Genomic DNA, 14333 nt, shown 5'->3' with positions numbered 1-14333 from the left:
TAAGAGAAAAAGATCTGAGTAGCAGAAAAATACATAGCCCCTTTGAATTCTAAGACTTAGTAATTAAAAGTAAAAAAAAAAAGGACTAAGCAACCTATACATTCATTTACTTTGGCATAAGCACAAATTTTTAATTTATTAAACTACAGTTACACTGCCAATTACGCAACCAATATAACAATTTTGCTCTTCTGCCATAACCCATTTTCATTTCAAGTTTTGTAAGGTCATTGTTTGCTTGATTACCAATTGAAATTAATCTTACGCTTCATGGGGGTGAGGGGGGTGGGGAATGGCACAGCAATAAAGTTTAAACTTACCCATTCTTCACCTGAGTGTTTGCATCTATTGACACTGTATTCTGAAGAATTTGACATGTAAGAAACATCTATCGTACCAAGGGCCAGCGCAGACTCATCCATGACACCAACTTAAAATCCCAAATCATGTGCTATATAAAATAAAATTATGTATGAGTGAGATATTTCCAATATCTTAGTAAAACACTGACACGCAAATCATTTCTTCCTTGTCAGAATGTCACATGAACTGTTGCAGGGTTTCTAAAATGTTAAGGGAACAGGACAGACTGACAGCTTTGAGGGAGAAAAGCTGCTTTAATGGAAAGAGTTCTGGATTTGGAAATAGAGGACCTTGGTTCTGTATATGTATTCTACTACCTATGACCTTGGGCAAGTTATAAACTGTCTGGGCCACATCTATAAAATGGAAGGAAGGAATAGTTGAATTAGTGGTCAAGGCTGTTTCGAAATCTAAATCTATAAGAGAGAGAGAGAGAGAAAATGTGTGTGTGTGTGTATATATGTGTGTATATATGTGTATGTGTGTGTATATGATCTCAAGTACATTACTAAGTCAAAAGAATTCAATAGTCTACTGTAACTGAAAATAACATCCTATGTATGATTAGCACATGTTAAAAATAGATGAATAAGTTTACAATTTAGGGTACTCTAAACTTTCCTATATTCACTTGACTATATAAAGGTTCATTTCAAGAAAAGGGTAAAAGTAATTCATTTTACTACTCACAAGAATCAATGTTTTCCTTAAAGAAAAAACTAGTAAATTATGGATACTTAATTTCATAAAGCAAATCTTATATCATTACTTTAAGGAGCCATGATTTCACTAATGCAGGTTACAACCCCCTTCACTGGCTATTTTCGTGAGTTACTGTGGCAAAAATAAAGAAAGAATGAAAAATAAATAATAAAAAAACCAAGACTAAAGAACCTGATAAGGGAACTCAAGAGAGCTTAAAAGTTACGCTCTCAACTTAGTTGACTATAACCTCCCATCAAGCTGCTACATTAACTAAAAGTCATTGTGCTAATGTATACTTCAAAATCTACCCAAACCAGACATAATAGTGTAAACGTAAAGAAGACCACTACCACTATAAAACTGAAGGCTGTGATTATAATGACCAGACCTGACTCTAAAGAAGAAATAAGAAAACTACCTACCTCCCTTCTTTGCAAAACTTTTTTCCTCCTCCTTACTCTTTGTTGAGATGGATATCTGGGGAGAGGACAGGTAATAATTTAGAAATAAAGGTAATAACCAATATTAGTTTAATTTCCCTAGCCAAAAACACAGCATTTTTAAAAACATCTCAAGTTTAACTTCATGGATTTCACAAAGTCAGAGAAAGAAGGAACCTCCAAGGCCAGCTAGACAAACCCATAAATGACCTCTACAACATCCCCAACAAGCAGTCACAGACTGTTCACAACTTAGTGAGGCAAGCCATTCTACTTCTGGACAGTTATGACTGCTAGGAAGTTTGTTTTTTTCACATGTTAGCAGAAATTTACCTTTCTGAAACATCCACCCAATGCTCCTACTTTTACCCTTTGGGGCCAAACAGGAGTTAATCTCTTTTACATGACAATTCTTCAAATACTTGCATAAGTGTTTGTTAAGGCTTCTATTCTCAAAGATAAATATTTCCATTTCCTTCTACCAATCCTGATACGGCATGATTTTTACACCATCCTGGTCACCTCTTTACAGCCTTAAGATGCAGACCCTAGAACTAAACACAGAAGATCTTCACTCCCTTTCTCCCTTTTCAATAAGCAATTATATTCCGAAGGCTCTGCCATTATAGAGCTTCTTATATGGCACACAGCAAGAAGAGGAAGTACAGCAACACATACATGAGATAAAAACTTTTTAATTTGCTCTGTGCTGATACTTTTAAATCAGTCGTTTTAGTACGGTTCAATTTAATTTTTAAAAAAAAATCCTACATCACAATGCCCACAATAATTATTGCACTTAGTTAAGGCTTAGATGGAAGCATTTATCTAAAATAGTCTGACAGTCATCACCCTTAATCCAATAATACTTATGTTCTTAAGTACTTAGAGTAACCATAACAATCTAATAGGAAAGGATATAAGAGTAAAAATATATATCAGGCTTTAAAGTTCCTCTATAAATAAACGCACAGCATTTGTGCATCAGTTTTTGGTTTGAGTATACAGATGAGAATAATAAACTGAAGTCTACAGAACTAAAGTGTACGGGTGTGATGGAGAAGAGGACCAGGGAGAAAGCCAAGATGTGAAAGATTTTCTGCCAAGAAGAATGCAATGTCTTCCTGCCCCCAACTTCACACAAGCTCATATAGGAAAGATTCCAGTTGGACTTCCTTCAAGTTGTTGCTGCCCACCTGGAAGTATTTACTAGTGGGAGGGGGAAAAGCCTGCAATACCTGCTCTCTAAACATGAGGAGTTGGCAAGGTATTAGGCATCTGTACCTTCTGTTCTCACAATCTTTCAATATTTATTTCAACACCAGCTTCTACGGAAGAGGGCATGGAGAGTCCCTTTTCTTTCCACCATTAACCTCCACACACACACACACCCCACCAAAAAAAAAAAATAATAATTCTGAAAATATTGCATCACTAGCGAGGTGAAGAGCTTGTAAAGTTTCACTGCAATTCCTATAGGGAGGATAAATAAAAACACCCAACCCCTATAGATCCCTTTCATCCAAAGGGTGAAGACTTCTCCCCAATAACAGATAATGGGGATGTCTCCCTCTCTTGGACCCTGAGGAATTTAGACCCCAGCTTTCTCTTCTGAAGAGGACCTTTCAGTGGATGGGGCAGAGGGAGGGGACGAAGATTAGGTTCGCTTTCCAAAAGAGAACAAAACCCAGGAGCAGGAGCCACTGAACTTGGGATCCCCATGGGGCTGAGTGAGAGGTTCTGCACGCCAGTCTCCTTGAGCAAAGGCACAGCCCACCTTCCACGTGCCTCTGGGATGACTAGAGTCAAAGGCACAGTGCCCCCCCACCGGGTGCCCCGGGGGTGACACAGGTCAAAGGCACAGTGCCCCCCACCCCCTACCGAGTGTCTAGGGGTGACACAGGTCAAAGGCACAGTGGCCCCCTCACCGAGTGTCTGGGGGGTGACACAGGTCAAAGGCAAAGTGGACCCCCACCGAGTGCCCCGGGGATGACACAGATCAAAGGCACAGTGCCCCCCATCCCCCACCGAGTGCCCCGGGGGTGACACGAGTCAAAGGCACAGCCTCACACGCGCCCCTCGGAGAGACGCGGGCTCAGAGAGGAGAGGGAAAGGAAGGACAGCAGAGTCAGAGCCCGGGGCATACAAGAAGAAGCCGCAGAAGACTGTCCGCAGTTCTCACGGGTGGACGAGGACCCCGCCCGGGAGAACAGGGGGGAGGAGGGCGGAGAAAGAGACAAAGGAGCCCCGGTCCCTCAGTGCAGCCAACGTGCGGCTAGCCCGGACCCTGCTGTGCAGCTCCTCCTCCCGCGGGCACCCACCAGCCGCACCGCGCCTGGCCTGGTCTCGTCTCGTCTCGTCTCCCTGCCTGACTCCGGCTCAGGTTCTGCTTTGGCTCCAGCTGCGGCTGCAGCAGCTGTCTCTTTCTCGCTCTCTCTCTCCAATTTCGGCCGCCACTGCAGCCGCCGCCGCAATCGCGGGAGCATCAGATGCGGCGTCGCGCTCGGATGACGTCACGAGGGTGATTGCGCGGCGAAAGACTAGCCGAGCGCTAGGGCTGGGGGGGCGGGGCCAAAGGGAGAGCGGTCCGGGCTACGGTGGGGGAGTGTGCACTCTGGCGCACCGCTATTGGAGAGCCACTGCTGCCAAGCCCCGCCCCCAGCACGTGCTCATCTGAGCCTCAGGGGGAAGTTGTCCCAGTGAAGAAGGGCTGAAATGACAGAACCGAAAAACCAGAGGGAAGCGAGGCCCCACTTCTGTGATTTTCCTTTGATGCTTTTCCTATTTGAAGCGGTCATTTCAGCCGTGTCCGGCTCTCCGTGACCCCATTCGGGGTTTTCTGGGCAAAGACACTGGAGAGGTTTGCCATTTCCTTTTCCAGCTCATTTTACAAATGAGGAAACTGAGGCAAACAGGGTCACACAGCTGGTAAGTGTCTAAAGCTGGATTTGAACTAAGGTCTTCCTGACTCCAGACCCAGCCTGCTATCCACTGTAATCGTCGTGGAAAGAGCGCAGACCTTGGCTTTAGAAAACCTGGCTTCCAATCTGCCCCTAACCGACAAAACTGTTTGACCCAGGGGGAGGTATTTAAACTCTCTGGGCCTTGTTTCCTTTTCTGTAAAATGGAGATCATAGCCCCTACCTCACAGAGTTGTGAGTTGTAAAATAACGCAACTAAGGTGTTTCGCAAACCTTAAAGATTATATACAGTTATATGAATTTACAATACAGGTCAAATCCTGGCCCTGCAACTGACTACTAGTGTGACCTCTGTCAAGTCCCAAACTCTCTGGGCCTCAGTTCCCTCATCTGTGAAAAGAAATTTTGGCTAGATGTATTAAGTGCTACTGTGTGCTAAACACTTTACAAATGTTATCTCCTCACCAAAACCCTGTGAGGTAAGTGCTAATGATACCTCTGTTGTATAATTGAGGAAACTGAGGCAGAGGTTCAGTGACTTCCCCAGGGTCATACAACCAGGAAGTGTCTGAGGCTGGATTTGAACTCAAGTTTTGCTGACTCCAGATACAGCTCTCTATTCACTAGTGTAAGTTCCACATGCCATTCTGTAATTCTGTGACCTATGCGCTTTCTTTACACCTTACAAACACTTTAACAACCCCAGTTTCAAAGTAGGATGGGATGTGTGCCATTTCTCCTAAGAGAATGTAAGTTCCTTGAGAGTAGGAACTTTTATGGTTTATAGTTGTATCCCCAGCACATAGCAATAAGTATTTCATGATCGGTTAGTGTATTGGGGATTAAGATGGGCTCTTAGCATTTATTTAACCAAGCGCCCTTGAAGAGTTTGGCCTTTATTTCCTTTGATTAATTCAGTGTCTTTGATTGAGTCTTACTAGGTGCTAAGCCCCAGGCCCAAACCCTTATCTATTAGGTGCTAAGCCTATGTGGGTGTGAATTGGTAACTAAAGTGGGGTTCCCGGTGGGGCCAATGAAGGGAGGTGCTAAGACCAGGGCGATAGTAAGAGCTTAAGTTCTGGTTGGTGATGTTTGATGATGGCTAAAGAGTGCATAAAAAGGGAAGACAGAGCTATTTGCTTAGGGTTCTCACTCTTGGCAGTGTGCTGATGTGGAGACTCCAGGCAGCTGTAGTTAAGAGCCCTCCAGCTTGTTAAACCCGGATGTTTGGACTTTGTTAAACTCTGGTAACTATGCATTGAGATTTGAATCAGGCAAGGTCTGTCTGTTCATGTTTGTATTTGCTCTGAAGTTCAGGGTGCTGGATTTTTCCCCCCGAACTGAGCGAATGATATTTGTATGCTGGACTAAAGTAAGATTGTTAACCCCTTAACGTTGCTTTCCTTAGTAAAGCAAATCAAAAGAACCTGGACTTGCAGCATTCTGTGAGCTGGTTGTTGTTGGTTTTACACCCCCACAGCAGCTGCTAGCCAGATTGTTGAAACAGTTAGTAATAATAAATAATAAGCCATGTATTATTTTTCTTTTTCTCACTATGCTCAGCACATAGCATATATTCAGTAAAAGTTTGTTGATAATGAATAGAAAGGTTTTCTTATTAGGAAAAAACAAATAGTTCTTCAACTTTTATTTTCTATTTATCATCGAGTCAGCATAAACTCCATAAGGAGAGGATTTTTTGCATCTTGCCCAAATTGGATCCTTAATAAACCTGTGCTGATTAATGAAGGTTTACAGATTCAAGTGGGCCTCTTTCCCTTTAAATTAACCAAATTGCATTAGAGAAAAATTAATCATAAGGTTGTAATCGTTAGCTTACTTAGAAGTTTGTTCCCACATCATTTACCTCTAGATCATTTTCTAATCTATATTGTGAGCTCCTAGAAGGCAGGACTGTCTTTTGTCCCTTTTTGTATCTGCAGTACCTGGCATAAAGTAGATACTTAATAAAGGTTTGTTGATTCATTGACTGATCAGAAGGTTACACTGAGATGCTAGAGTATTTGAAGGCATAAAGACCACTGAGGAATGAGTGATTAAATTCAAATTAAGCCATTGTAGAAAATACTATTGTGTTTACCTAAAGCTCTCCTAGATAATTTTTTGGTACAGTCTGTTGCACAAAGACAGTAAATTGGAAGTTTCAGCCATGGTTGCTTACTACTCAAAATATTGCCTCTCAGAGAGGTGTTCATAAAATAGACTCATTATCATTGTCGAGTCTTGTCCGATGCTGTGTGACCCCATTTGTGGTTTTCTTGGCAAAAATGCTGGAACAATTTGCCATTTCCTTTCTCCCACTATTTTATGGATGAGAAAACTGAGGCAAACAGAATTAAGTGACTTGCCCAGGGTCACACAGCTAGTAAGTGTCTGAGGTCAGATTTGAACTCAGGAAGAAGAGTCTTCTTGACTCCAGGCCTGGCACTGTATCCACTGCACTGTCTAGCTGCCCTAAATAGACTCCATTGCAGCTATAATTATTCTTTTTCATACCTGACCACACCTGCTTGTCTTTTATTTTCAGGTTGATTTAGGATGATATTAGTGCCCTGACTTTAATATCTGGGAGGTAAAGTTCATTAAATACCTCTAAGAGAGCTGGCTCAGGAGACTAAACCAGCAAGTAAAAACTATTAATTATGTCTATCAGGTACTAGAAAATAGATAATAAAAAGCTAGACCTTGCATTCACAGTGCTTACAACCTAGCCGAGGGAAACTTTCACATATACAAATATGCATTACTATACAGTGAAAGCACAGAAGCCATACAGTAAATATAGAAAAGAGTAAAATGAAATAAGAGGGTGAAACATGTATGTAATGCTGTATGAATATTACTCTGTTAGGGATAGGACTTAGATCTCTGATTTTAGGAGTACGGAGGACTTGCATAGGTGTGCAACTTCCTCACAACTTGTAGTTTTTAACTGCCTAAAATACTGAGAAGTTAAGCAATTTGCCCCATGGTCACTCAATATTTGTCAGAGGAAAGACTTGAATCCGCCTCCTCTGGGGTTCCAGAACAACTTTCTATCCACAAGAATACACTACCTCTCAAGATACCTTTTTACCTAGGTGAAAAGGAAAAAAGGACCTTGACTCAAATACAAGTCTTCTATTGTTTCTGGCCTTGTAGCATCCTACTTGGACCTGGGACTTGCAAAGCTACCGAGGATTATCTTGAGCTACACTTTGCCTCCCACTCTAGCTTATCCTCATCAGCAGTCTGGGGTGTAAAGTTTATATTATTACCTCCTAGAAGGTTGGAGTCCAGAAAAACAACTGACGTTAGTGAATGCTCTGGTTTTAGGTTAGAGTCTCTCCTACTACCATCTAAAGTGACTGTGGGGAGGTACTTCCAGCTGAGTCTCAGTCATTTCCAAAGGGATCAGTGCCTCCATACTCCATTATAGTTTGTGTAAAAAGAGAATAGTGAAATGGAGGGGGGGAGCTGGGAGGGAGAAGAAACATTACTACCTTACTCAGTTGGAGTAACAGTGTTTTAATATGTGCTGAATCATAGTGAAAGACATTACAAGATACCTGTTAGAATGGTGATTGTGTAACAATGACGGTGATGTTGCAAGTCCTATTGTAGCCATCTAGGCTGGAAATAGGGAGAGTAGAGAGCCTCCCTCTCAACCCAGATCAGAATTACAGATTGTTGGAAAGGGCAGGGACCTTAGAAACATCTCACCTAACCCTGCCAGCTACATTCTTTGGATTCAACTCCACCATCATCATGTTCCCTCAAGGGACACTTTCTCCCCCCACTGCATATCCAACTTCACTTTGTGTTCTGTCTTCTCTTGTTAGATTCCCTTTGAGAGTAAAGACTATCTTTTTCTTATTTGTATCCCCAGCACTTAGCAAAGTATCCAGCACACAGTGGGTATTTTAGAAATTGAATTGAACTGGGAGTTAGGAAGACATGAGTTCAAATCTTATCTCAGACATTTACTATATTGACCTTGGACAAGTTAATTAACTCATCTCAGCTTCAATTTCTTCATCTGTAGAATGAAGATAATAATAGCACTGACTTCACAAAGTTGTTATAAGAATCAAATGAGAGAATATGTGCAAACATTTGCAAACCTGAAAGCGCCATATAAGTACTAGCTATTATTACAACTAGTCCAGCCCCTTTATTTCACAGGAGAAGAAACTGAAGTCAGCCTATAGAAGAGTGGCCTGCCCATCATCATAGGGCTAATTATGTCTACACTATCCCCACAGTAAAGGGGCAAGATCTCACAGTCTGTGATTCAAGCTATTATAATTATAATAATATAACACAAGCTATTATAAGTCAAGGGTAGCTCAACAGTATGTTTAAAAAGAGAGAGAGGAAGTCCCCAGTAATGGACTGTCTGGATGGTGGCAGTCCATGATTCTAAGCCCAGATATCCAGGAAATACAAAGCAGGAAAGACTGGCAGCCAGTAGAAAATGAATCCCCCCGATTGGTGTTTACTGTCAGAGAATTAGAGAAAAGAATAGAAAACAACCTAGAGATCATTTAATCTAACTCTCTCATTTTACACAACTGATTAAGTAGCTGTTCGACTGAAAATAAATTTATCAATTTAGAAAAAAATTCCTTTAGAAAAACAACAAAGGATAATTGCAGAAATACCAAGGGAAATGGTCATTAGGAGATGGTACAGAAGGAAATAAAAGGGGCTTGGACTTTGCCAAAAACAAAAAAAAAAACTGTAACTTGGTTGTAGTACTAACAGGGTGTTCTTAACAAAGAGAATGTGCTGACATATAATAGTAGAATCTGCCTATTTTCAGAATTCAGAATCTGTCTTAGAGAGAAAATAACTCTTATTCTATCTGCAATCCAGTGATTGAAGAAACAGAACGCTAAAATGCTTAACCAAGGAAAATTAGATCCAGCCTCTGAGACCAAGAGGAGTATGTCTGAAATAAAATATAACTCTCCCAATAAATTATCATAATGGACAGATTGTATTGCTGTGTGTATGTGTGATATTTTATCCTTGTTAACTCCAGGTTTTAAAGAGAGTGAAACCATGGTAGGATCCTAAGTATCACATAGCTACTGATTGTCAGAGTCCTATAGTCTTTGATACAGACTCACCCAAGAAAATAAGGAAGCATTCAGAAAGTGTTATCGAGTTTGTCACTGTTGCTGAACTTGTGATACAGAATTATCCTCATCCATCTTTCTAATGCATGCTAAGACCAGCAGTTTACAACACAGCTCAATGCATAAAATTTACCCCAAGAACTCACCTAACACAGGGAATTCCAAACCCAGACAGACCTACAAGGAAATCACATGGATAGCTAGACACCACAGAATTTCACCTGCAACAAGGTTTCATCTGGATCTCTTGCTCTCTCCCCTTCTAAAATTTCACAGTTCAATTACCTCAGTAAAATGGGACCGCGTAGGCACACCAATCCAGAGGACCCAGCTATTGCTACATTTATATGCTATAATTGAATGGCTTTCCTATAAGCAGGAGAGAGTCCAGGACTTTCCTCAGTGCTACTAGCAAGAGCTGCTGCTTTCCTTTCCCCAAATGTCAACTGCATCCCTAATTGTAATAACATAAAGTCTTATTTTTCTTTATCTTTGAACTAAAGGAACTAGAATCCTAGAGATACAGTAATGAAAGGGATATCAGAGGTGATCTAGTCCAATTCCTAGCCAAAGTGTGAATTTTAACCACAATATACCTGACAATTGAGCCTTTTCTTGAAGACTCCAATGGAAAAGAGCTCACTACCTCCCAAAAAATCAATTCCAGTATTTGACTTTTGTGATTATTAGAAAAGTCTTTTTGTTTAACCTAAATCCTCTCCCCTGTACCTCCCATCTTCCCCATGAGTTATAGTTGTTCACTCTGAGGACAAGGAGAATAAAGAACAAATCTGGCCCTTCTTCCACATACCAAGCCTACAAATTATCTGGAGATAGCTATCCTGCTTCACCACCACTCCCACCAAGTTTTCTTTATCCAGGCTGAATATAACTGATTTCTTAAGTGAATCCTTGTATAATGCAGTTTTAAATCCCTGAGTAGTCACAGGTACCTTCAGTGCTGTTCCATTCAATATTTGGGCAACCAACATTGCAGCATGAGGGCCCACCCTCACCAAAGAGAGAAGAGCATTTTCAGGATGAGGATATTGATGAAGAGGAGGATAATTGTATTACCTTTAATCAGGACTTTAATGATTTCAAAATATTTTAAAATAAATGTCATTAATTAGGACTGATTGGGAACTATGTCAATCTGAATTAATAAGCCCAAATTATAGAATTTTAAAAGAAATTAAATGTCAGTTTCAAGTATAGAAATATTGAACTCGATTCAAACCAAGCTGTGACATAATAGGGTTCCTAATAGATTAGCTGGTTTAATGAATGAGTCATGTGCAATTAGAATATCAAACTCTTTTGAAGTCGATGAGTGAGTGATTTTTCAGGTACTTTGAATCAAAAGCTGATTCTCTTAAAATTGAGAATTTTCTCCTTAAAATCTTGTTCATACTTGCTGATTTACAAAAAAATGATTTTCTAAGTGAAAGGGAACTTGAGGCCAATCCGCAGTGATTTAAATTATACCAATCAAATTCTGAAATTAGTGGGATTCAATGAACGTTATGTATTGAATGTTACTCTTCCAAATTACTGAAATATTTTGAAAAATGACTTTGAGAGATTATTTCCCACATTTTATTGCAAGAAAAAAAATGTTCTTTCTTACTCTAAATTATTTGGAAATTTCAACGGTCTACAAATTTAAGTTTGTGTGTTAATTGGCAAAGATGGGTTCTGTATTACAATGCATGCTGTGGGTTCACTCAGTAAATCATGAAGTAATAGTTTCCTTTTCCCCCTTTCTCTGATGCCCTAGTTGTTTTCTTAAAAATATGTCCTTGTTCTTACCTGTAAAACAGAGGGGGTAATAACTGTCCAATCATATGTCCTGCCTGTTGTGAGATTTAAATGAAGTAATGTGCTCTAAAGCACTTAAAAATACATTAAGTGTAACAAAAATATAAGATGTTAAGTACTATCAAAGTAACAGATATAATTTTACAGCTATTCATAACCATGATGTCAAATTCTTTTTACAACATTCATCAGCCATCTTTGAACATAGTAGGAGCCTCTGAAGCTTTTAGGTCAGTCAGGGTATCAAAATTGGTGACAGGATTCTAAAATTATATTTGCCTGCAAGAGCAATTATTATGATTTGTAGAGATTTTAAATGTGCTTCCATATCTACAACCTTTTTGTTATGCCCTGAGATTTGTTTTTCCTTGTCAACACCTTTGAGATCTGTCTTTGTTTTTCCAAGTATTCACTACTTTATTAGAGTTTTCCAATACACTAAACTGGTTTCTTTGTCTTTTCTTTTTTTTTTAATTTCTTTGTCTTTTGAAATTCTTCATTGAGCATTCTCATTTTCCACCTTATATCTTCCTATAATTCTTCTCCTTAAGTTTCTCAACCATCCCAGGTGTTTATATGGTAGCTCCATTCTTGTTTCTGGAGAGAAGGGAGCTCTACCCCTTTACCTTTACTTTTCTTTTTTAACTTCACTAGCTCTACCTTCTTTAGTGAAGTATTATGCCATTCTCCTGGAAATCTCTCCTCCTTTGCCTTTAGGCCCATATCATATCATTTAATCATGGTATTGTCTTCTTGGCCTCTTATTTTTAATCGTTATTCAATCTCCTCTTTTTGCCTTTTTGTTGTTATTTCATGTTATTTGGTATATTTCTTTTATGTGCAATGAAGGGGAGATGGACTTAGATGTGAGCATATACTCCACCATGTTACCTAAAGAGTCCTTGCATAAATTTTCTCTAGAATAGATAGTAACCTAATTATATTTAGATCCACACTAGTGGCTTAACTATTAGAAAAAAAATGAGATTTCCAATTTCCCTTATGATATAAAGAATAGCATCATATGTAACACCTGATGAATTATTTCTTCATGGCAATGAAATATTGCATTGAAACTACCTGCCGAAGTAGTCCTACTTTAATAAATGGCGGTAAATCCTAATCAGGTTCAAAGTTAGCAGGATAGCAAACTATCATCCCTCTACTCAAATTCTGCTGAATAGCTTGTATTCCAGAGAACAGAGAGCGCTGGAAACTACCTTAATTCAATATTGGCTGTATTACTTCATCATGTCCACAGTCCAGACATGTACAAAGAGACATAATTACCACTATTCAAGGCAGTAGAGGACCAATTGGGTTATTATTTAGAGAAGCTGAAGCTACTGACATGCTGGACTTAAGTCAACACCTAGGATTTCACGGTAAAATATCTAGTTATTTGAAATATTTTTAGGGTCAATAGAAAAAATTGAGGGGCATTTAAAATCTTAGTCTTTAGACTGGATGTGACTAGATAATAAGATTACAAAGAGAAGCTCTTCTTTAAGAGAGGCTCATTTAGTTTGAAGTGATAGCCTTAGTGGGCTTTAATATTTCTCCAGGGCAGCTCGGTAGTGCAGTGGATAAAGCACCAGGCCTGAAGTCAAGAAGATCTGAGTTCAAATTGGACTCAGACACTAGCTGTGTAACCATGGGTAAGTCACTCAACCCTGTTTACCTCAGCTTCCTCATCTGTAAAATGAGCTGGAGAAGGAAATGGCAAATCACTCCAGTATCTTTGCCAAGAAAACTCTAAATGGGCTCACAAAGGTCTAAAATAACTGAATAAATATCTCCCCAAATGTAGCTTAGTGCCTAAATACTTGATAAATGTTGTCAGATTGGACTGGCTGGTGCTTTTCAACCTAAGTGTTCCTTTATTAATTCAAGCCCCAGGAAGACAATTACCATCTCACATGTGGCTAATCGCACTCTATAGTTGCTCTGCCAGTTAAAGACATGCAAACTCCCTCCCTCAGATACCATCTCAATACATATTTTATCTTGTTTATGGGACCAAGAAAATTTTAAACATATGTTAGAAGGTGATCAAGTTTGGATATTGTACTTTTAATAATATCATGGTCAGGAAGGGAAAAAGGCCCATTTGTGGGGGGGTGGATTTTCAAAAAACAATTAAATGCTTTTCTTTGGCCTTGCTTCTTTTATGTTTTGAAGACTAGATAGGGTTTGTGCTCGTGGATCACACAGGAAATGAGTGTTGGAAACTCAGCTCCATTGGAAAGGTTCCAGTTTTTATTAATTCTACCATGTGTGATTCATACCTAAACTTGTATATCTTCAAAATGATAGCACTGGTTCCAAAAAATTATTTTACAGAGCTGGATAAAATAAAAACAAAATTCATCTGGAAGAACAAAAAGTCCATAATATCAAGGGAATTAATGAAAAGAAATGCTAGGGAAGGCCTAGCCATAACAGATATCAAACTGTACTACAAAGCAGCAGTCCTCAAAACTACCTGGTACTGGCTAAGAAACAGAGTGGTAGATCAGTGGAACAGGTTAGGTACACAAGACGCAGAAGCCACCAACTATAGCAATCTACTCTTTGATAAACTGAAAGAATCCAGCTTCTGGGTTAAAAATTCACTATTTCATAAAAACTGCTGGGAAAAGTGGAAAATAGTATGGCAGAAACTGGGCATAGACCCATATCTTACACCGTATACCAAAATAAAGTCAAAATGGGTACATAATTTAGGAATTAAGGCTGATACTATAAGCAATTTGGGAGAGCAGGGAATAGTTTACCTATCAGATCTATGGGAAAGGGAAGAATTCATGACCTAACAAGAGATAGAGAGCATTACAAAATGCAAAATGGATAATTTTGATTATGCTAAACTGAAAAGTTTTTTGTATAAACAAAGCGAATGCAACAAAGATTAGGAGAGAAGCAGAAAATTGGGAGAA

At 39.4% G+C, this 14333-nt stretch overlaps 1 protein-coding gene across 5 annotated transcripts in view; it reads right to left on the bottom strand.

The window, feature by feature from the left end:
• Positions 1-14333, bottom strand: part of GPAM (glycerol-3-phosphate acyltransferase, mitochondrial) — a 72101-nt gene that overhangs the window by 37829 nt on the left and 19939 nt on the right. For 3 of the 5 annotated variants that reach the window (XM_036735493.1, XM_036735492.1, XM_036735495.1), the window contains 2 exons: positions 1491-1545; positions 321-451 (listed from right to left, as the gene is read on the bottom strand). In XM_036735493.1, the coding sequence (XP_036591388.1) occupies positions 321-422 (102 nt within the window). In that variant the 5' untranslated portion in view covers positions 423-451; positions 1491-1545. Of the gene's footprint in view, positions 1-320; positions 452-1490; positions 1546-3829; positions 4032-14333 lie in introns of those variants that run through there. The other 2 variants (XM_036735494.1, XM_036735496.1) reach the window with 2 other exon arrangements.

The sequence above is a fragment of the Trichosurus vulpecula genome, chromosome 8 (genome assembly GCF_011100635.1).
Source record: "Trichosurus vulpecula isolate mTriVul1 chromosome 8, mTriVul1.pri, whole genome shotgun sequence".
NCBI lineage: Eukaryota > Metazoa > Chordata > Mammalia > Diprotodontia > Phalangeridae > Trichosurus > Trichosurus vulpecula.
This window is presented reverse-complemented; position numbering and strand designations above follow the sequence as displayed.